The sequence below is a fragment of the Pagrus pagrus genome (assembly GCF_965226575.1).
Source record: "Pagrus pagrus genome assembly, chromosome: 21".
In the NCBI taxonomy this organism is placed as follows: domain Eukaryota; kingdom Metazoa; phylum Chordata; class Actinopteri; order Spariformes; family Sparidae; genus Pagrus; species Pagrus pagrus.
The window spans coordinates 5,460,898-5,482,769 of record NC_140208.1 but is presented as its reverse complement, the minus strand read 5'-3'; the positions used below and the strand labels follow the sequence as shown (position 1 = coordinate 5,482,769).

The 21,872-nt window shown below is 41.1% G+C and overlaps 1 protein-coding gene across 3 annotated transcripts in view; it reads right to left on the bottom strand.

Moving 5' to 3' along the window:
• Window positions 1-2,430: 2,430 nt before the first annotated feature.
• tbkbp1 (TBK1 binding protein 1) overlaps window positions 2,431-21,872 on the bottom strand; it is a 78,958-nt gene continuing 59,516 nt past the window's right edge. For 2 of the 3 annotated variants that reach the window (XM_084342822.1, XM_084342821.1), the window contains 5 exons: window positions 19,408-19,652; window positions 17,519-17,580; window positions 10,448-10,563; window positions 7,038-7,816; window positions 2,431-5,586 (listed from right to left, as the gene is read on the bottom strand). In XM_084342822.1, coding sequence (XP_084198948.1) covers window positions 5,458-5,586; window positions 7,038-7,816; window positions 10,448-10,563; window positions 17,519-17,580; window positions 19,408-19,652 — 1,331 coding nt within the window. In that variant the 3' untranslated portion in view covers window positions 2,431-5,457. The remainder of the gene's footprint in view (window positions 5,587-7,037; window positions 7,817-10,447; window positions 10,564-17,518; window positions 17,581-19,407; window positions 19,653-21,872) is intronic. The other variant, XM_084342823.1, reaches the window with a different exon arrangement.

Sequence of the window (21,872 nt, the reverse complement as noted above, 5' to 3'; positions counted from 1 at the left end):
AACATGTCACTCTTAAACTGAGAATTATGAACATTTCAGGCTTGAGGAGTTTACTGTAGGAATTTGAAGCTCTTGACATGATTTTTAAATGATTTTAACGTGCAAATATTACACTTAAAAAATGTCAAACTTACTGTGCTTACCTTTTGGTGTCGACATTATTTCTGCACAGAGAAGAAACTTGTTCACCCAGAAATTCAGTCATTCACTGCTCAACCCCATGCCAATGGAAAGTGAGTTTTCGAGCTTGACTGCACGTCGAAGGTGTAAACAACGTCTTTTTAAATCAATTTGGGATCTCAGGAGTTCTCGAGACTTGGATTACACCGGAAAAGCTGTATGGAGATAAATTTATGTTTTCTTTATGGTAGTTTTTATATTTTAAAGCAAATCCCCATAATTATTTTCTGTATTTAGGATGATTCCAAGCAATATGTATGCTTCAAAAATGGTTTCAAAAGCATGGAAATTGAAGAAAACTTGCCAAATTCACCCACATTTGTTTTTTTGGAAATTCTCTTGACACAAACCGTGTAACTCCTCAAACGTCTTCAAGCTTCATGTGCGTCAGAAGAGGGGGTGAAGTGAAGCCGAGAGCAACTCACATCATCATTTGTGCATAAAGAAGAAGCCGGTTCACACATTATTTCAGTGCAAGTTCCAGTTTATTTATAGGAATATTTACAGACAGAGAGAGAAAGAAAAAGTGACTCTTTATATACCTCCGTCGTTGCTCTCTTTTTGCTCATCGCACATCGTAAAGTCGTTGAATGCCAGCGGTGTTGTTCCACCACACACACGCCGCAGAGTAGCCATTACTTCTCATTAGTGTTGTGGAGAGAGTTCATTAGTGCTGAGGTCTCCATGTGCGCTTAATGTTACCCAGGAGAACAACCTGACTCACACGGTTACTCATCGGAGAGTTGAGCTTTACAATAATGAAAAATCGGACTGTTGAAAATTGTTCTCTAGCCGTTTGTCTCCTGAGTAAATCTGAGGGAAAATTTGAGTGAAATTTGATGATTAAAGATGCGTTTTAATCTAACGCTGACAAATCTGATCTTTCCACCGCCCGGATTTGTCTCCCTGTTAATCTCCTGAGTAAACCAAGGACACGAAAAAGAAGAAAAACAGGATGAGTTTTAAAATTTTGGGGACAAAAACGAAAGATCTTGACTAGCGATTATAGTGTTAATGTGACGGACCTCAGCACAGCTTCTGTATGTGCGGATGTTTTGCAGACGTGAGCTCACTCGAGGCCTGTTCGCTGCTGCTGGCCAACGGGTTGTGGTTGCTAACAACAATCCAGCATCATTAACCACAATGCAGCGTCCTCCCCCACACTGACATGAACCATGCCCTCTGTTTTTCAAAATACAGGAAATAATTTGATGTTGTTGTAGAAGGTTATCTGTAAAAAACAAAAGAAAACCTAAAAAAAAAAAAAAAAACCCAGCATGTATTGTTTGTGAAACACATCTCCAAGAACAAAAAGTACCTACGCTTAAATAAAAGCCTCCAAATGCAGTTTAACCTCGTGTGGTTTTCAATTTTTCTGATGCAACATCACATCATCATCAGTGAAGAACGGACAACTACGCACATTATGATCGTTGTGCTTCTTTCTTTCATCACAGCGTGACTAGAAAAATATGCATCAGAGACTTTATATTCACTTTATAACAACTGAAACCTTCAGGCAAACATTCATTTTTGATTTTTCTTAGTGTACTTGTGTTGAGATCATTCGATGTGACAAAGCTTGAAAGTGCTCGCTGTCACACATCCCACAGCCTCAAACTGACAGATTTGTTACTCGGAGTTGGATATTACTGTCGTTGACTAGAGGACATACCACTACGTAGTGAGTAAAAGAGGAAAGGTGTAGGGTAGTACTTGTATATAACTCGCGTATAATTCATATTTAGTGTGGTGGTGGTGGTGGCTAGGATTATATATACTGATTTACAGACACTCCAATTTGAAGTTGTTGAGTAATAGAGTACATGTTGCATTAGCCTTACACACTTGCAAAATACCTGTCTGTACACAACTTTAAATACTTTTTTTTACACAGAGTGATATAGGAACATACATACAGTATAGAATAATTGGGAGTCATTAAAGCCCTCTTCGATTTAATGGTCAAGTTTCTCCGTGCTGCCTTTATTGTACACCTCAGGATGTATTTCCTTTAAAGGATCATTCCAGTTTATTTCAACTGGGTTTCTATCGGTTACAAGAACACTGTAATCACCAAGAGGGGGTAGGAAATTGGAAAGATATTTAATCTGCTTTATAGGGTTGTGATTACTCTGAACTTCTCCCCTTTTCTTGTGAATTTCTGAACAGTTTTCAGGGTTTCCCCAGGAACTAGAATGTGGAGGTGTTAGGTACTTTTTTTTTTTTGATTTCAGCCACAAGAAGAAGCGAGGCCCTTCTTTAAATAAACTCTCTTATCATGATCTCACTGTGCAAACAAACGACATAACACCTATCTAATCATACGCTAACTGATATGTCGGCTCTGTTGGATGAAACATGGCAGACGAAGCTCCTTATCCGACATCGCAACATGCTTTTTCGGATCAGTTGGTCAATCACCCACTGAGCTGAGTCAAACAAATCCTAACGCATGATCAACTGATTAGCTTAAATAAATTTAGTTACAAGCCTCATTCCTCAAAGCTGCTGTATAAAGTAATGCCTCTGCATGGTTTTATGTCAGAAAAGTGCAATCATTTCTTCTGATGTTAGTGGAGGTGGTCTTTATACCATTAACCCTGGTTTAACTTTCCTTACAGCCTCTAAAATGACTTAAACTAAACAGTAGCAGAGGTCTCCAACAAGCAGAGCTCATGAATGTACTCTGCACTCTGCACTTGCTCTGTTGGTTTCTGAGGTGGAGGGTGTGTCAGAGTCTCTTGCTCAGTAAGTTACAATCCATTACTTCGGATAATAACACAGAAAGCTGGCCCATAGGTTTCAAAAATATGTAGTTAGCTGACTAGTTCACTGTTATAGATAGGTGCTGCGCTGTAATTTAGAGTATGAAGTAAACTTGCTCATGTGATTGCACAATAAATCTAAGGTACCATCAGTTTTGTGTAAATTAAAGGTTTTTTTTCAATCATTTAACTTTGCTAATGATATTTTTAGACACATTTAATCTTGAAAAGAGTAATTAAGAAAAAGGAGTCCATGATACAATGATCTTATAAATAAACTGTTGCTAATCTGATGAGCTAACGAGCTTGCTAACGGCTCGTACAGCTTTATTTACCCGCTTCAATAACGTTTTACTGAACAAAATGGTGACAATGGCGGAAAAAAATGCCAGGAAGAAGCAAACAAAAGCTATTGTTGCTTACTAGTGCTAGCCCAGCTTGCTAGCATGTTAGCAATGTTGCTATGTTCCCAGATTTTTAGCAATTAACTAGGTGAGTACAGTGTTTTATAACCAACAGAACCAGCGTCCAAACCTTCTAAAATGAGGTCCAAGTGTTATTAAACCAGAGTTATCCTTTAATGGGATTTTCCTTGACCCCCTTTGAAAAATTCTCTTTTCTTTAAACCTTCATAGAAAAAGCCTGGAACAAAGCCTCCAGAGCTGGTAGAGATTCAGTGTTTGCTCAAGAGTACTTCAGGTGGGTGGACGTGATCTGATGCAAGGACCTGAAACCTGTGTCCTCCATCATCCTGCCACCACAGTCTCCGTCCTATCCGCTCTTTATCTACCACACTTCATCTCCTCCGTAACTTCAAAACTAGTTTTAATGTATGGGGTGGGTGAGCGGGGACTTCCCCACATTAGAAACTGCACATGTAACTGAAAGCCTCAGATAAGCTGACATCAGTGTAACTTTGTGTTTTTTGTTTTTTTTTTCCTCAAAAACAAAAAAGAAAAAAAAGTTCAAGTCCCACAAGCGGATCTCGAGTTGAGATTCCACTCGTGATTAAAAACTAAAACCCATGTATCAAAAGAAGAAGTATCGTCAGTGCTGAAACCCTGCAGAAATAACTTTGCTGATTCTCCGAGATAGAAATACAGTACACCAAAAAGCCGGCCACCAAAGCGGGTCAGAAGTCTTGATCTCATGCAGCCAGCTCTGTGCGTGTCCTTTTTTTTTTCGTTGTTGTTGTGGTGGTGGTGGTTTTTTGTTGGGTGGTCTGGGCAGTCGTGACATCAAACTGTTTTTGAAGGTCAGATCTTTAGGAAGACCAGTGAGAATCCCAGGTGACAACTGAACAGTCTTTTGTACAGAAAAGTATCCCGTGTGGCGGAAATTGATCTTCGACTCCTCGTATATACAGCAGTGTGCAAGCACATGGGAGAGACACCGACGCGCGTTTGGACGCGTGGTGCGTTTACATCTGCAAAAATATATCTTCATATTTTTTTGCCTTACAGATCGACAATATAAATAGTAAATTATACATGGAAAATATATATGGGGACTGAAAACGGATACGTCGTATAGGCTATGCTAACTTAAAGTGCTAAGATATTTAGATTTTTTATTTATTTTTTGAACAGGCCGCAAGCATAAAGGTATATTCTGACAAAAAATTTCCCTCTCCGCTCGTAGAGAAGACACATCAGCGCCCCGCCCTGCAGGGCATCAACATAATCTCGATCCAAATGTACTTTCACATTCATGTTCCCCGGCTTTGTCAGTAGATGAAATGTGAGACTGGAATGTTTTATACTTTCTAAACTGCCGTGGAAACGATCTTCCTCGTTTTCAGAGAATTGAAAGTGAACTGGCGTCAAACCCTGATCGACATATCAAGTCAGAATTCCTTCACAGTGTCGTTAAATCCTCACCTCGACGACTGTTCGTCGCCGTCCTACGTGACTTCTGTCGGATCGTTTCAATAAACCAGCTTCTACCAGATCACTGTCCTTGGCACTTACTGCACAGAATCTTCTGCAAAAAATACTGTATTGTGTGTGTGTGAGATAGAAAATGTCCAAGCAGGTGTACAGTGTTTAAAGCTAAGTGGTGATCTGTTTTTTAAAAAAAGACGCCTCAGATCTCCCTGATCGTTCACTGCTGAACACTGTGACTAACTTTCCGACATGCAGAGCCCCTGAACCCTCCAACCTGCCTCTCGTACCTCGTCTTTGGCTTACTTTGCTGAATCAAAGTGTACTACACTGTGAAGCGAAAAACAAACACGACACCTGAAACTGTCTGAAACCACACAACAAGACTCATAACAAAACAGCAGCAACCAGAGCCGGTGATTATACAGGCAGAGCCGTCTTTAAGGAAAAGGACGTTCGCGACTGTGCCCATTTTGCATCCCTACCTACAGATTATCGCACGTAGCTAACTGGTCTTCGCCTGTGATTCTACCCATGACTTTTCTGTTCGGCCGGGTCTGCCAATCTCTTACGTAATCTATAAGAGGAGAGCGCAGATGTGTGCGGGTGGCTGGGTGCCATGGCGATCAGATCTTGCTGTTCTCCAGGTGGGAGTCAATGTGCTTGATGAGGGCATCGTCAGGGTAACCGACGGGGAATATCAGCTGGCAGAGAGGGCAGCTCCGCATGTCGCTCTCCTCGGTCTCCATCCAGAGCTGCAGAGCAACACACGTACACATATTTAGACTTCAGGATAAATCACATGAGTTCCTCAACTTACTCACTCCACTGGATTGTATTAGTCATCCTGTGGGAGGCAAACAAGAATTGCATCACTACTAGCTGAGAGCTCACTTCACACTTACACAACAGGGTTAAGCCATGAAATACCCCGACTGGTAGTAAATCCAAGTGGAAAAGTTAATTTGAATAATAGCTCAACATCTTGGGAAATGTCCTTAATCGCCCTTCTTTGCAAGAGTGGGATGAGAAGATTGGTATCAGATTCTTGTCAGTGTGTTAAAGTACAGTAACATTATGTAACTATTTCACCTTTAAAGCACAGTGTGTCATTTCTATGATGATGAAAATCTATCTGTGTGACTCAGGCACAAAAATTCACGGGGTTTTAAGTTTTATTCACATAATATTTAGTCTTGTTCACCAAATTCCTTCCTCACTCTCTCCCAGAAGTTATAGCGACAGGCGACCAAATAAAACGCACCATTAACTTGAAAAATGATATAGATTTCTTGGTGGGTATGGAAGCAACCCACCAAGAAAGTAATGTAATCATGACAAAAGATTGTGGACACCTGTTCATATTTACGTCAGTAACGTTAGAAACTCTAGCCACACCGGAAAAAATACCAACTCTTGCATAATGTTGCTTTAAGCACAAAGGTATAAAGTATTTCCTGTGAAATTTCCCCCTGGAGTGACACATTTAAGCAAGACAAAATCATTTGTCAGCGCCCTGCGATACTGTTGAAATAGGGGAAATGTGCTGGTTTGGGTTAAAAAGAAATAACTTTATCAAGCTGATGAGGAATCTTTATCAGTGTGGTTTAAAGAAACAAACTTTGTGGACTACCAGTGGACCACAGTTAGCAATACAATGCATTTTCTAACACGACTGATGCTAAAGCTTTTTGCAGGGACAGTCTAACTTAGCTCATAGAATGAAAGCTCAAGGGAACAGTGAGCTTGGCTCTGTCACAAGTCTAAAAATACATCTGTAGCAACACCTCTAGTTATCGAGTTATTTCTTGACCAACTCTGGCTTCAGTGTGGAGAGCCAGATTTGGTCAGCGAGTACAGGCTTTTATTTTGGTGTGTGTACAGGCAGAAAATAGTCCCAGCACTTAATAACTCACTCTAAAACCACAATAGTTGATGCTTTACTTTTCTTACAGGCTAGCTGGCTCTGCAAACAAATCAGACTGATATCAAACTTCTCATCTCACTTTCAGAAGGAAAGGAAGTCGCGTTGGTACTGTTGTGAAAAAGCTGCACTCAGTGGAAAGAGTCTTGGGGTCAAATACAAGTTATTTTCCGTGAACCAGCTCATTACAGTGCAGACATTGTGACACTGTAACTTTTCATTTTCAAAATCACTCAAACGTGTACAAACTCTTTTACAGAGAAAACACAAGTTTTTACTCACATTGATTGAAGGCCAGGATTGAGCATGCTCTGCCGACATGTAGCCCGGCTGCGGGTGGCAGCTGAGGGTGTTGGACCTCTGAGGGATGGGGAAGGCTGAGCAGGACGCCGGGCCTCTCATCACGCCACTGGGCACCGCAGAAGAGAGCACGCCCAGCGTCCGCGGCGGGCTGATGGGATGTGGGCAGGTCCACTCCTCTTCGTCCTCAGAGGACTGTGGGGGCTGGGGGGCCGGTGTGGAAGGAGGAGGGGGCTCAAAGTGGAGGTGAGCCACCTCAGACAGTGGGAATGGCATCTCTCTCGAGTGGCGCATGGAGCTCTCACCATCCCCTCCTGCACCACCCTGATGGGGAGACGGGGAGCCTCTGTGCTGCAGTCCACCGTGAGAGGAGCCCACATTATGGGCCTGCTGTTTGGTGTAGCCCTCTATGTAGGGCCGGGGCTTGGGCAGGGTGGAGACAGGGTCCAGGGAGAAGCGTGGCGGGCACTGGTAAGCTGAGGGGTCGGCGACCTCGGAGTAACTGCGGCGGCCCTGGAAGCTGGCCCTCAGGTGCTGGCTGGGAGGCCGGCAGGAGTAAGAGGCCGGTCCGTCGTTGACGTCCAGCAGGGGCGAGCGGCGGTGCATGTCTGGGGAGAGGCGCTGCAGCACTGGGGAGCGTCTCTGCTGGATTGGGGAGTGGTGCGGTGGAGGAGGGACCGGAGAGTGGCGCTGTGAGATGGGCGAGTGGCGCTGAGATACCGGAGAGTGGCGCTGGTGGTGGATGGGAGAGTGACGCTGGACTGAGGAAACAACACAAACAACACAACAATTTTAAAAAAGTTTGGCAACTGTGTGCATATATGTTTGTGCAGTTTTGGGTGAGACTTCCAGTTAAGGGAAATCTTGATGCCACAGTCCACAATGGTACTTAGTGTTGCAGCTTTGGGGCAACAGTTTGTGGGAGGCCCTCTCTTTTTGAATTTCACATAATTTTAATCATTAAATTTGCACAGTTGTTATATCGTATTATCTTATAGGTACATATCTTTTCATATTGTAGAGTATGCTCAGTTTTCTTTTCTTGTATTTCCACTCCACGCTAAAAAATATATCATCCTACCCACAGTGCACACACTTTTGGTTTTGTCGCGTATAAACAACACTTTGATACTAAAACAGACATTTCATGCAGTTTCTTTACAAAATAAAACTTTGCCACTAACGCTGTACCAGGATAATCAGTTAATAGAAAAGCACATCATGTTCCTCAGCGTTCTCATAAAAAGATTTTGATCTGCACAGGTACAGTCGTACTGTTTCGTGTAATCACATGGCTCTTCGATGAGTCAGTCGCCCCTGTGTAGTCACCACTTCAGCTACACTTCCCATTTCAAAGAGGAAACATCATTTATGGCCGGTTGGTTGAGGTGTTAAAAGGGAGGGGGTGTTTGTGCTCTGGTGCACTTTCTGAGCCACCGAATGAGGAGGAAACTGTCGGATGGGACTATACAATTCACGCTTACTCTTACAGTGCAACACCCAGGAGAGCGTTTATGGCTCTGCACAAATTCCCACTCCGCTGTTTATTTCAACGATTCACAAAAAGTCTTTGTTTTGCTGTTAAAGAGGGCCACGAGGCAATCATATCACTTTAACGATCCTGTAACTAATTAAACAAAAGAGCCATTCAACTCACATTTTCTAGATTTATGTGACACAACATGACCTCAGGGGAACAGCAACGTTTGGCGGTGTCGGCATTTTTCCTACCGTTTGCTGCGTAATAACGCACCGTTTATCATAAACATTATTTTCCAGTTTGTAATACCTACAGTTCAGTTCAGTTAAGGCATGTGGTGTCTTTTGGTTTGTGGTAGGCAGTAGTAGATACACAGCCATGAGACATTAACTGTGTGTGAGTACGTGTGTGCAGGAAGAGAAAGGTGTTGCTACTCTTTAGCACTTGTCTGTTGTAATCTACTCCACTTTTCAGTGAGAAAACTGAAGCAACAAATCACAACCAGGGTTTTTTTTATGCCTTCAGAATGGCAGCCGCGAAAATTCAAAGACCTACAGTAATGTATGTTATTGTTTGTATTTTGTGTTTTTGTACCAGCATCTAAAAAAAGTTTCTTTATGTGTACAGTTGGTGTTCAACTGACATTTTAAGCAAGTATCTCAGTTGCAGTGTTGTAAAAGTATCCAAAAGTCATTAAAGTAAAAGTAAAGATATCCTAATAAAATATTACTTTGGTAAAAGTGATGCTCACCCATAAAAATAGTACTTGAGTCTTAAAGTACCTGATATTAAATGTACATAAGTATCAGAAGTAATCACAATGTTATAAATATATTAACATGTACTGTATGTATATACCGTATGCTAGGAGTTGATTATTAGTTCCAATATTCTGCATTTTTCAGATTATTTGAATATTAGTGTTATTTAAAATCTGATTGTCTATAAAATAATTAATAAAAAAATGTCCAGTAGTCACTCAAAATTGTACTGAGTACAGTACTTCAGAGAATATACTTAGTTACAGAAGACACTGAAGACGTATACTAAAATACAGTACTTAAGTACAAATTTGAGATACAATTTTTACTTAACTACATTAATTTGAGAGCTACAGATACAGACATTAATTATTTAAAAAAATTCAAAGTTTGACACAGAAAACATGATAAGCATATTTAGTAATAGTTCGATTACACTAACTACCGTCCGGTGATCTCGCTCACTTTCATTTATGTAGCATTTTGAAGGTGGGGCTGTCGTGTAATCAAGTGTTTTTATCATGTTGTACAACTTTCAGTAATATAAAGGGACTTAATGCGACGCTTGAGGAAGTTCTCGAGCATCGAGGGACTGTGACCCAGAATTTTGATCTTTTGTTATGAGTATTTCAATTTTTCGTATTTGATAACTAGTTACCTTTGAGATTACATGATGCATCAGAGCTAAAGTAGAACATTGTTATTTAGTCTATTGGCAATCGTATAAAAATAAACACTGATAATCATGAAAATGCTGAATATCTGATCTGATAATCGGTTGATATGTCGTATGCAGTTTCTAAATATATGTTAAATGTATATATAATTTACTTTTACTTTTACTTTTGATACTTAAGTACATTTATTGCCAGAAAATTACTTTTGATAATCAGATACTTTAAGACTTTTACTCAAGTACAAGTGTAACTTTCACTTTTACTAAAGTAATAATTTAACACGATATGACTGTTGTGTACTTTTTACAACACTTATTACATGTGCTCAGGAACTGTAGTCAGTACCACTGTTCATTTGCAAATGACTGCATTCTGTTTTTATTACGTTTCAGTTCAGTGTCTGTACTTTTTTTTGTAATCAGGGTTGTCAGATTTCCACAGTTTTCACTCCACACGTGTTCTGCAGATGCTAACCTGGACTGGCCTGCTCCTGCGAGGCTTTCCTCAGGATCTCCGTCTGCTTGGAGCTCAGCGCTTGCAGGCGTCCCAGCTCCTCCGTTAACTCTGTGTAGGCCAGAGCCAAATTCACCCTGGAGGAGGGAGGAAGGGGAAAAAATCATGAGATTATCATAATCATTATCATCACAGAAGACTACAGCGGTGATAGAATGTTAATGTCTTACAACTTACTTTACAAACACTGTAATCGCTTTTTAATGATCAAGTTAATCAAAGGCTTTCTTTAATATTGTATATTGTATGAAGTGCATCACAAATCCACACGGATCTTCATCTCTCCCTCAAACTGAACGAGCTCTGCAGCGCTGACGCTGCCTCGCAAATCAGGCCGGCTAATTGAGAGGCTTACAGGGTTTATATTTTTAGAGTGTAAGTCACAGTGCGTAATTGAAGTGCATAAAATCACTCCATTTCACGCAAGATGTGTCATGACTCTCTCAGGGGCCGCACTGACGGAGCAACTCTATTTCCAGAACCGTAAACAAGGACGCTACATGCTTCTGTGTTTTTACCCATGGCAACGAGCCGACTTTGTCTCGACTCGTTAGCTCGAAAACTGATCTGAATCCCACAACGTAGCTCACTGAGAGGCTGGCATTAAAGTTATGAGGAGTAATCTCTTATGGGGTGTTTGCATCGCCAAGCCTCTACAAAGGCGCAGATGGATAAAGAGTGATGTGGTTAAAAGAGAGATTGAGATTGCGTAGGTTGCTTTAGGATTTAGTTAAATCTGATAACAGGCAGCTTATCTCAAATGTCTAACCAATTTTTTATAAACTCCTCAGCCTTGACCTGAAATTTACTCATACCGGCACCGTCGGTGGGAGATTAGACTGTTCACAACAAGATGGACGAGATGTGAAACCATGACATCTAACTTGAAATCTGTCGAGATAATCGCTTTATCCTGCCAGTGTGAGTAATTTCTTGCATCAAGACCAGCCAGTTTTGATTAGCTTCATAAATGCAAAAAAAATAAATGAGCAAAGTTAAACTTGCACCAACTCTCACCACCTTCAAATCAAAGTTCAACTGTGTTCTGCATAACCTTTGACTTGAACTGTGAAAACTCGGTGCGAACCTTAAATACTCAGTGTGAACCTTTAACTCATTTCGAATCTTTCAATCTGCACTTGCTGTTTTTTTTTTTCTTTTTATGTTTTTAAAGGAATAGTTCACCCAAAAATAAAAATTCCGTTATTATCTCATCGCCCCTCATGCCGATAGAAATCAGGTGAAGTTTCACAGTCCACAAAACATTTCTGGAGCCTCACAGCAAAACAGCGTTGCATCATTCTCCTAAACAACTGAAGTAGATGGGGACTTGTTTTAAAAAATATATTAATATGGCTCGATACAGCTCGTCCTGGGTGATCAAAGTCTGTGGGAGCCCCAGGGTCACAAATCGATTTAAAAAGACATCTTTTACACCAATTCTGAAGTGGAAATCTTCACTGTAGCTGCTGAGCTACAAGTTTAAAGGTGGTTCGAGCTTGCGTGCCCACTGCAGACGGGGTGCGCTGTAACACTGTTGGCTAAGCGGCTGCAGTGAAGATTTCGGCCTAAAGAAGTGAGATTTGAAGCTCCAGAAACTTTGATATGTTACACTAAAGCACTTTAAATCGCCTTGGTGTATGAAATTTGTGACATACAAATGAACCTGCCTTGCCTTTTAAAGGGGCAACATGCTCTCAAAGGTAGCTCCAGAAATACAGGGGGGCAGCCTGTCCCCAGAGTAGCAACTAACTGTTGCTCACTATACTCATAGCTAGTAAGCGGAGTTCCCCGTGCAGCTACTCTAGCAGCCCATTAGCTGACAGGAGTAGGCCTGGACTGTGATCGGGAAATCACCACGGGTCAACTGGGCTCAACACCAGACTGGGACTGAACAAAGGAAACCTAAGAGAGCTCGTGAATTTCCTCTTGTTGGTACAAAGTGGTTTTGCAAGGCAGGACGGGGCGGGGAGAGCTGGTGAACATGCTAACTTGAGCAGGCTTCTCTGAAACACAATACATAGGCATCTTTGACATTGAAACTCAAAATTGTTTCAGGTGTGTGAAGGTTAGTTCAGATAACCTGTACTTGGCACCGGTGATGACTGGAAACATAACATGAAAACAGCATTTCTTGCACGCGAGTACCACATTCCTGCCCGACTCAGATCTGATAAAGCACTTTGTGTTGATCAGAATGTGACTCAGCTCATTCCCTCCAAAGAGATCGTGGCAGATAAATAAATGGCAAACAAGATGTATGCATATCCTGGGGAACTCTGCTGCACAAATAGGAATAGATGTGAGCTTCCATTGCCGTCACCGATAACAAAAAAATGAAATCACTTATATATCCTGCCTACACAGCAAATAAAACACACTGTCTGATTAAAAATATGTGCCCCAGCACACCCGCGCACTACTGAGCCTTCCCACTTGTGTGTGTAAAAACCTGCCGCTCGGGTATGTATTAGACGAACGCTGCATATTTCGTTGTCCTAATTACAGCAGATTTTTATTTATCTATTTTTTTTTTTTTACCTCTGAGCTACAATCTAATCCTGCACCTGTTTACATTTTACAAACATCAAAACATGCTGTGTTGCTTCCTGACACAATTTTAAATCACACCGCTACATTTATCCCTCCAGAATAATGTTAAATAAAGACACAGACACGGCTGCAACGATCGATCAGTGTATCGATTAGTCATTTCGGTAATAATCGGTTAGAGTTGTGGACGAAACATGACATTTGAGGATGTCATCTTGAGTCTTCGTCACCACTTTCTGACATTTTAATAAACTGAATCAAAGGATCAGTTGACAATTAAAATAATTGTCTGCTGCAGCTGTCAGGGACCCCATTTCAAAGAAGTCCATAATTTAAAAAATAAAAATAACTGAAAATAAGTCAAAACTTCCACTGGTTGGCTTGGTTCTGCAACTAGCCCACCTAGTTTTCCACCCCTGTGCTGTGACTCACTCAGAGTGGGGTATCAAGCCCCCTTTCATCCCCCACCTTGCCACAAACAACATCCATCTCTGTGGTACGAGTTGGAGGAACTGGTAGTCACACTGAATGATTCAGGTTCATCAGTGGTAAAAAGAAACACACGTAATCTTTATGGCGGTATAAACTTCCTGCAAACATTTAGACACAGTTGGTGCAACGGTAGGAAAATAACAATCATAAGGTTACTTACTGGCATGGTGGGTGGAGCAAGCGGCGTATTGTTGATATCGCCAGAGCGCCCATTTAATGTAATTCGTCTCCTCACTACTTTCAGGTGACTCTCAGCTCTGGATCTTCTTTCTTTCTATCTAAATTTCTTGACTGCTTACATTCACGCACCTCTTCCTTTTCACACATATGCTATGTCACTTTTGAAGTTTGCTGGTGCATTTTGCTAATCTGTGTCAGGGACTCGGGTTGGGCTGCAACACCTCTCTCACTCATAGTACCTTGTAGTAAAAGCAGATGTGTGAACACCTGCACACGAGTGCTTCTCAATCGTCGCCTGTTTTTCTTCTGTGAAACCAGCTCCCCTGTTTGTTTTTGTCTCTGTGCGTCTAAAAATACTTTGCACATTTGCTTCACTTTGTTTCCTTTTGCTCTGCTTGTACTGTATGTGTGTAACTGCAAGCACATACTGTACAATGTACAGTGGGGTGCGTAGGAGGGGTGTGATAATGCCGATGCAGCATTGATGAAAGATTCGTGCCACTGAATCGATCAGGTACAACAGTATATACTGTATGAGTGTGTGTGTGTGTGTGTGTGTGTGTGTGTGTGTGGGAGATGAAGTGAAGAGAGTGTGGGCTGAAATCTGACCTCTGATCTGATCAGACGTTACAGAGAAAGAGCCGTCACTGCAGCTGCCTGAGAGATCTGAGCTCCTCTTTGTTGGCTATTAAATGCTCAGTTTCAGTCGCTCACATTAACTACGTGACCTCGGGAGGGGGGGGGGCTAACACTTAAACACGCGGTGGTCAGCGCGATGTGGCGATAATGAATATTCTTATGAACCCGTCACTGCGGTTGCACTTTCCGGGAAAAAGTAAGACATTCATGGCTCTTTAAAGAAGTGAACAAACTCATTTTTGGTCTACGCTGCGTGTCTCCAGCCTCATGGAAGGACGAGTGTCAAACGGTCGGGGCTTTTCACACCCTGCTCATACTACGCACATGAAGCACTTTCAGCCGAACACACACAGAGGTGTCAAACAGTTCTCACACTGAGCCACGCTGCACCACACATTCACTGTGTTCAGCTCTTTCACCTGCTCACTGTCGGCGCACACTGGTGTTGATAATACTATAAATGGTTTATAAAGCATTTTATTGTTTGTTATCAGTGAAATAAGTGATAACTAAAGTTTAACAAACTATAATTTAACCATTTATTACTTGTGTTTTTCATAAAGTGTTACCAGTTCTTGTAATAACCCACTCGTAATAATACATGTTGGCGATTTGTTTCTGCAAAACCACAGATAAGTTAAAACTTCACATGCTTAATATTAAATTTTGTCTCTTGACACAATGCTGTGCCCGTGCACTGGTTCAGTTTAGGCACAAAACCACTTAGTTAGGGTTAGGAAAACATCTCGTTTCAGCCTAAAATAACTGTTTTGGTGGCCATAAACAGCTGGAGATGCCCCTAGGTCTCGATAAAAACACCTGGATTAGTTGCCACAAAAATGTCTGCAGATGACCCGACTTCCTATCAAAAATATTTGTTTTTTGTTGCCAAAAACACGCCTGGAAATTGTCCCGAGGTCTTCTGAAAAATATCCAGTGGTGTCGCACTTATAAATGCTGAAACACAGGCATGAACCGCGGTCACTCCACCACCCCTTCACCTGCTTACAGTCAGGTGATAGACATGTACTGCGATCATGATAAGAAAAGAGGAATAGAAATGTCGATATGATTTGTTGCCTATGAAACATAAACATTTGAATACATCTGTGTTTTGCAGAAACGTGACCTGCCAACATTTTGTCCTGGTGACTGGGTGGAATGAGCCTCTTAAGTCCTTCTAACGTACTCATTAAGATTAATACGACTATATAAGCATTAAGAAGAGCATCATAAACATGTTTATTATTATATTATCTAACATTTATAAGCACTTATGAGAAATGTGTAAAGCTGAGTCCTTACTGCAGTGGCCTGGGTTTGACTCCTGCCTCATGCTGTTGTACCAAAGCAGAAAGTAGATAAATAGATGGACCTCAATATAAAGTGTTTTTAATCAATTAAATCTGAACTTTCAAAAGCTACATTTATGTTTTTAAAAGTCAAGTTTCTAAACACCTCATTGCTTCACTGGTTATTTTGTTGAATTTCTACCGAGAGAGTGTGAATTCCACTCTAACTTCAAATCACCCTGTCGTGATTTATTGGAAACAGCTCTCACTTTCTGAAAGCTGAAGAGGCATTAGTCAGTTGCTGTGTGTGCTGAAGTGTGGAGGACGGGGGGTGTACTGCCAGTGCGGCTTGTGGTCGGTGAAGGGAAGCTCTCTTGCATTCTCATTAGTTACGAATGAGGCAAACGAAATTCCACAAATGTAGTCACGAAAGATGCGTAACCGGTTGTAGAATCGGCCACAAAGTGCTTCCATAACTTACATAACAGATAGAAACGAGAAGAGAGGAGAGGAGACGAGTGCTCAGTTATTTTTATATATATCCTTCTCAATTTAACTAATAAACTCGAGATAACTATGATATGTTTTGACCTTTTTTTAAGCAAATAAGTCTTGGCTAGAAATCCTTTGTGCACCATATCTGTATTACATTATTGTAGCCCTGACAAATGAAACTAATAAATTAATGAATAAGGGTCAAAGAGGAGCAACATTCCTAAAACAAGAATATTGTGTGACTCATGTAAGATAAAAATCAGTTTTTATTCGATTCAGGTGCTGGTATGAGCAATGTCAGTGTGCCAGAGAAGCTTTAACAGTACCACAATCAAACCGCACCAGCTTGAATTTTTAAATAACACCAATTTTCCACAACAGACATCACAAAGTGCTGCTGATTATTAGGGCCAGAGGTGGTGCGATAACATGCTCCACAGCACATGTAAGAAAAAACCTTCCACATCAATCTGTGCAGTTTACACTAAACGAGCCCAATTACAAGAAAAAGGCAGCAGGAAACGAAGAACAGGCATCGTAGGTTTTCAGTGGGTGTTAAGTGATATTGTTGAGTAAAACCAAAAGGTGACCAAGGTCTGGAAAAAGCAGTAGGCTTCCACCACACGCTCAGTCAAAACTTACTTCACTGCCGGCCGTTTACTTTCAGTTTGTTCCCCATCGAAACACGTCTGGGGTTTCTCTGTGTGGGTGTCAGCTGCCCAACCTGCTGTGTGGTTATGTACTCCTTTTTTTTCTTCTTTTTTTTTTAAAGCCTTTAACACCTTGTAAACAGCCTGGGGGGCAATTTGACATAAAGAAGTAGTTTCTTTTCCTCTCAGCACAAGTTAAACATAGACAAAAGGGTGGAAACACAGCGGCTTTACACGCAAAAGTGCTCTTTTTGAGTAGTTTTGAGTAGTTTCAGTTGCGGAGGCATGAGAGAAAGAACGAAAACCTTTATAGAGACGTCCAACACACACGCAGACATGAGGAAGTGGACAGGAAAGTGTCCTACGCTGTGCTTACACTGCCCCCTGCTGCTCAGACTCATCACAAACCTCCTTCAGAGGGAGAATCACTGGTGTTGCAGTTGAATGCACTCACAGTAGAGCATATAGTAAGAGCAGCTCTTGTGCACAAACAATAAGACTCCCTCATCAATTCTGCGTTTGAACCCGGTTAGCCAGCGCTGGAGAGCTCGTCTAGTTTTCTAATGAGGCCCCTGGAGGTCAGCCTGAGCTCATCAGAGCAGCAGAACAAAGATACAGATGATACTTTCTTTTATTGCCTTTACCCCTGCTTTCCCTCCATCCATCCTTGTTTTATTTCATCCCCTCCTTCCCCCTTCCCTCCACCCAAGAGATCGGCCGCGGTCACTTACTGCTCGTCTCCCACCTTCTTTATCCACTCCACATCGCACTGCTTGCACGGAGAAGTCATTTCCTGTCGAAGTAGAGCATGAAATTAGATTAGCATGCAGGTGCCGGTGGGATATTGGACAAAATCTTGACAGCGGCAGCGAATCAAGACAACATGTTTGAAGGGAACATCGTCAGGAGAAAAAGGGACTGTGGGTGAAAACAGGTCCTGGAGATTGATTATTATTATTCAAGCGCTGTGTCTGTGTCTATATACAGTACATGTGTGTATACCTGTACAACAAGCAGTATCACTCCAACAAAAAGAGGAATTATCGTGATTAGATAGTTGAGACTTTGTTCTTGTTTTAGTGGCTGATAAGACGCTGGGATGTGGCACTAAAGAGCATCAAATCAGCAGGACATGTTGAGTTGTTAAAGAGACTGAGAGTGAGATGAAAAGGTTGAACCACTCTCATGTCTGTGGGGTAAATATGCACTGCTGGTTAGTAAAAAAGTCAAATTATCTCACAGAGTAATCACTGTAGCGATCACTCAGCAGCACAGATTGCAGCAGCAGCCGAAGAATTCAGAGAATAAATCTAGAGGGTAAATCTAAAAATATAAAATCCACCTATCAACTCCTCCATAGCTCAATAATTAGTTAATTAGTTTCATCTGTACAAAAGCTTTTTTCTGGACAAAGTTGTGCTGAGGGAGCCACTGGCTTTGAACAATATGTTTTCTCCTTCATTTACTTTTCATACATTGTTTATAGCTCCTTGCCAACCCTCCAGATCCTCCAGAGAGTCCCATTTTTCATTTTCCCCCTCTTGACACCAGATTTTGGCAACAAAATTACTCCATAAATTCACTAAAACGCAGGAAAACAGTCTGAAATTAATCATTTTCTCCCCCTGATTTAAGCTCTGATATCTGGAGGTGGGCAAGTATTCAGAGGCAACTATATCTATTCATCATCGACCATCATCACTGACTTGGCTTTCCGGTAAAGCTTTGTAATAAGTTTTAGTTAGTGAGTAACAAGGCCCTTAACAGATACTTATTACATTAATAAGACTATATAAGAACGAATAATAGCATCATAAACATGTTTATTTTTTATATGGTGGAACCCTGGTGGAACATGTGTACGCTCATACTGTCACTTACTGTATCGGAGTGTACGGATGCTACACTTATCATATTATTTAAATTATTAACAGAAAATACACATTTCCCAATATCAGGCCAGTATTTATCGTGCTTCACTATTTATAAGGACTCATAAAAAAACTTGTAATAAGTGTAAAATAAAGAACATATTGATCTTAGTAAGGCATTGTTCTTGCTTTAGATCCCTTTTGCTGCAAAAACAATAGTTAACTAATAATTAATAAATGCATAATAAAGTATATATTACTGTTAATAAAGAGATAAAAACCTTAGTAAAGGTTTAACAGTAATAGGTTAAGTTCATGAGACTCAATAAATGTGTTTGTAAGGCTGTTATAAACAATTTTGAGACTTTTATTATAGTTTTCCAGCTGTCTTTAACCTGTTATTAGTGCTTAAAAGTCTAATTATCTGACATCAACATGCTGTTATTAACACTTATATAGTTATCAATGTTAATAAGCATCTTAAAAAGGCCTTATTATCGATTAACTAACGCTTTCCTACAGTTAGAAAGCATTTGAAACTGAAAATTTTACATTTGGCTGCTGATCTTTTTAAACACAGTTCCTGAGGATTGAGGTGTTACGACCAAAATCGTCCAATATCGCTGTTCTGTTCAGGGATAAACACATTTCTTTCATACATCTCACAATCAGAGCAGTTCAATGAATGCATCACAAGAAATGCTGAGGTCAAGTGTTACTCTGACAGTGTTTAAAGTTAAGTCGCCCACCCTTGTGGCACGCCGAGCGGACTGACACCAGCCAACACTGACCCTGTCCCTCTGGCTGTTCTGCAGCATCCTCATCTCCTCCTTCAGTCTCTCACACTCCCCCTTCAGCTCCTCCTCCCGCTGACATGCCCCCTGGGCCTCGTGCCGCGCCCCCTCCAGCTCCGCCTCCAGCCGCTGCAGCTTCAGGTCGGACAGGGCGTCCAGGCTGCGGGAGCTCTGAAGAGTCAAGGCTGGACAGTCGAGCACTGGGAAGAAGAAAAAAAGAGGAGAAGACATGAAACCCAAGAGACAAAACAATGTGTTTTCATCTGACTAACGCAGCGCTCGCCCATCCACAGCTGTTGTACAATAGATGAGCATTTAAGAGCGTTCACTTCTTCTTCCAAGGGTGGCATCTTTCAGCGTGTACCTAGGCGATGTGCTCTGCGTGGGCATGCGAGTGATTCAGCCCTGCTCAGTCCTTGAGCCAGAATCCACTAACAGTATCATCTTTTATATCTCAGCTCCTCCTGCCTCCTCTACACTCATGTACAGTAACAGGTGCACGCATACTGTACACAGTCTGCTCTGAAAGATACTTTCTCACCCTCATTCACACGGCTATTAATCAAACACACACTCCAAAAATAATGTGCCTAAACTAGTGACGTTTAGAGTTTTAATAACATTTTCCATCTAAATTCAATTTGAAGTGTCAAATTAAATGCAAAGTTTTCCCACCATGTTGAGTCAATGTGACAACTAGATGTGTGTTTTATTACAGGAGGCAGAATGAACAATTTGAAATCCATTAATTTAATGTATAATACTTAAAAAAAACACTTAAACTTTATATGTAATAATTGAATGAACTGCATTAATTTAATTTAATCGGACAAATCAGATTTAATCAGATAGAAAATGTGCAGAATTATACCTCCTCTTCGTCAAGGTATACCATCAGTAGAGAGGCATCTGTTGAGGTGGCGGTGACACATTTCCTCCATGTTTCCTTAGCCACCCACGTCGTCAGAGAGGGCAGAGTTTACCATCTACTGACTCTACAAGTTTTTAAAGTTTAACAGACTCTCCTCCACAGCAGTAGTGGCCTGCATATGTTATCGTGGAGTCTGTGCTGTATTCTAGAAACGAGGGAGTCTGCCGAGTTGGTGAAGGTTTTTAATCCAAAGTCTTCAGTGATTTCAGATTTATTCGCGCTCGTTTTCTCTCATAACTCCGGTGAAAGCAGACGGGTGACCCGCCTTGTTTGAAAGCGTCTTTGAAACTTTTCCTGATACAGGAATTAATTTGCATCTTAACAAGTCGAATTATCTCGCAGGTTTTTGCAGCATTTGGTAATGCAGACTCATCACAATAGAGATCGCTCGGAGGTGCAGATGGCAGCAACAGGCTGAATAATACAGAGAAATCCTCAAATTTACAGTAGCAGACACGTCTCTCTGAATGCTTTCCAAGCCAGAACGATTGGATTCAATCACCAGCACACTCATAGTTTGGAGGTCTCTTTTTCTGCGACTGTGACCGCCGGGGGAGTTGGAACAAAATGTCCTTGCTGGCTCTCTCCAACAGGCCGAGGATGAACCTGACCTCAATTAAAATGCTTTTTCGGCCAGATTGTTGGATCTGATGAAAGATTGACGAAGATGAGCAGCGATTTACAGAGATAACGAGTGTCACTTTGAAATCTGTAATATAAATTGGTATTGTATATATTCATTTATAGATACATATACAGATACGTATATTAAGAATGCTGGCATCAGATTTTCCAGCATTTCCAAAACAGTCAATGTCTTGAACCATCATCAAACCTTCCTGAAATACTATTATTAGTGCTAAAATATTGTATACTGCAGCTTTATTGGACCAAAATCAAATACACTTAAAACGTGTGTGTGTGACTGGAAATTACTTTAAATCACCAAGATTTCCTTTTTCCTCTTTTATTCTATTCACCAACTCATAATTACGTAAATGTTCTGATGTCTTTCGGGGTTTTGATATTCGTTAAAGTGACCCGTCAATCACTCGTATTCGGTATTGTATTCTGGAAGTGTTCCTCGCTGGGTGCTAATAGTTAAAAAGGCAGAATGTGAGAACATAATAGCAGTGTTGCCAGACTACTTTTGATTCAGTTATGTGGGTAAAAATAGTTTTAGGTGGGTTGTGATAATTTGGGCTCAAGTTTTGAACCATTTGGGCACTTTCCACTTACAAAAAGCATCGGCTAGATTCCAACAAATCAGCCTCTCTTCTCCTCTGATGAGTGAGGTTGAGGAGGATCAGCAGGATGATTCAACTATAATTTTGCAGCTTTTGAAGCTTACTGATGGTTTAACTACATTCATGTTTGCACACATGGGGTGATTGATACTGTGAGTTCATGGCCTTCGGTAAAAGGAGTGGAAAATTGGAAAACGTGTATTTTACAACAAAGTCCTCGCCTACATTTACACACTTCACTT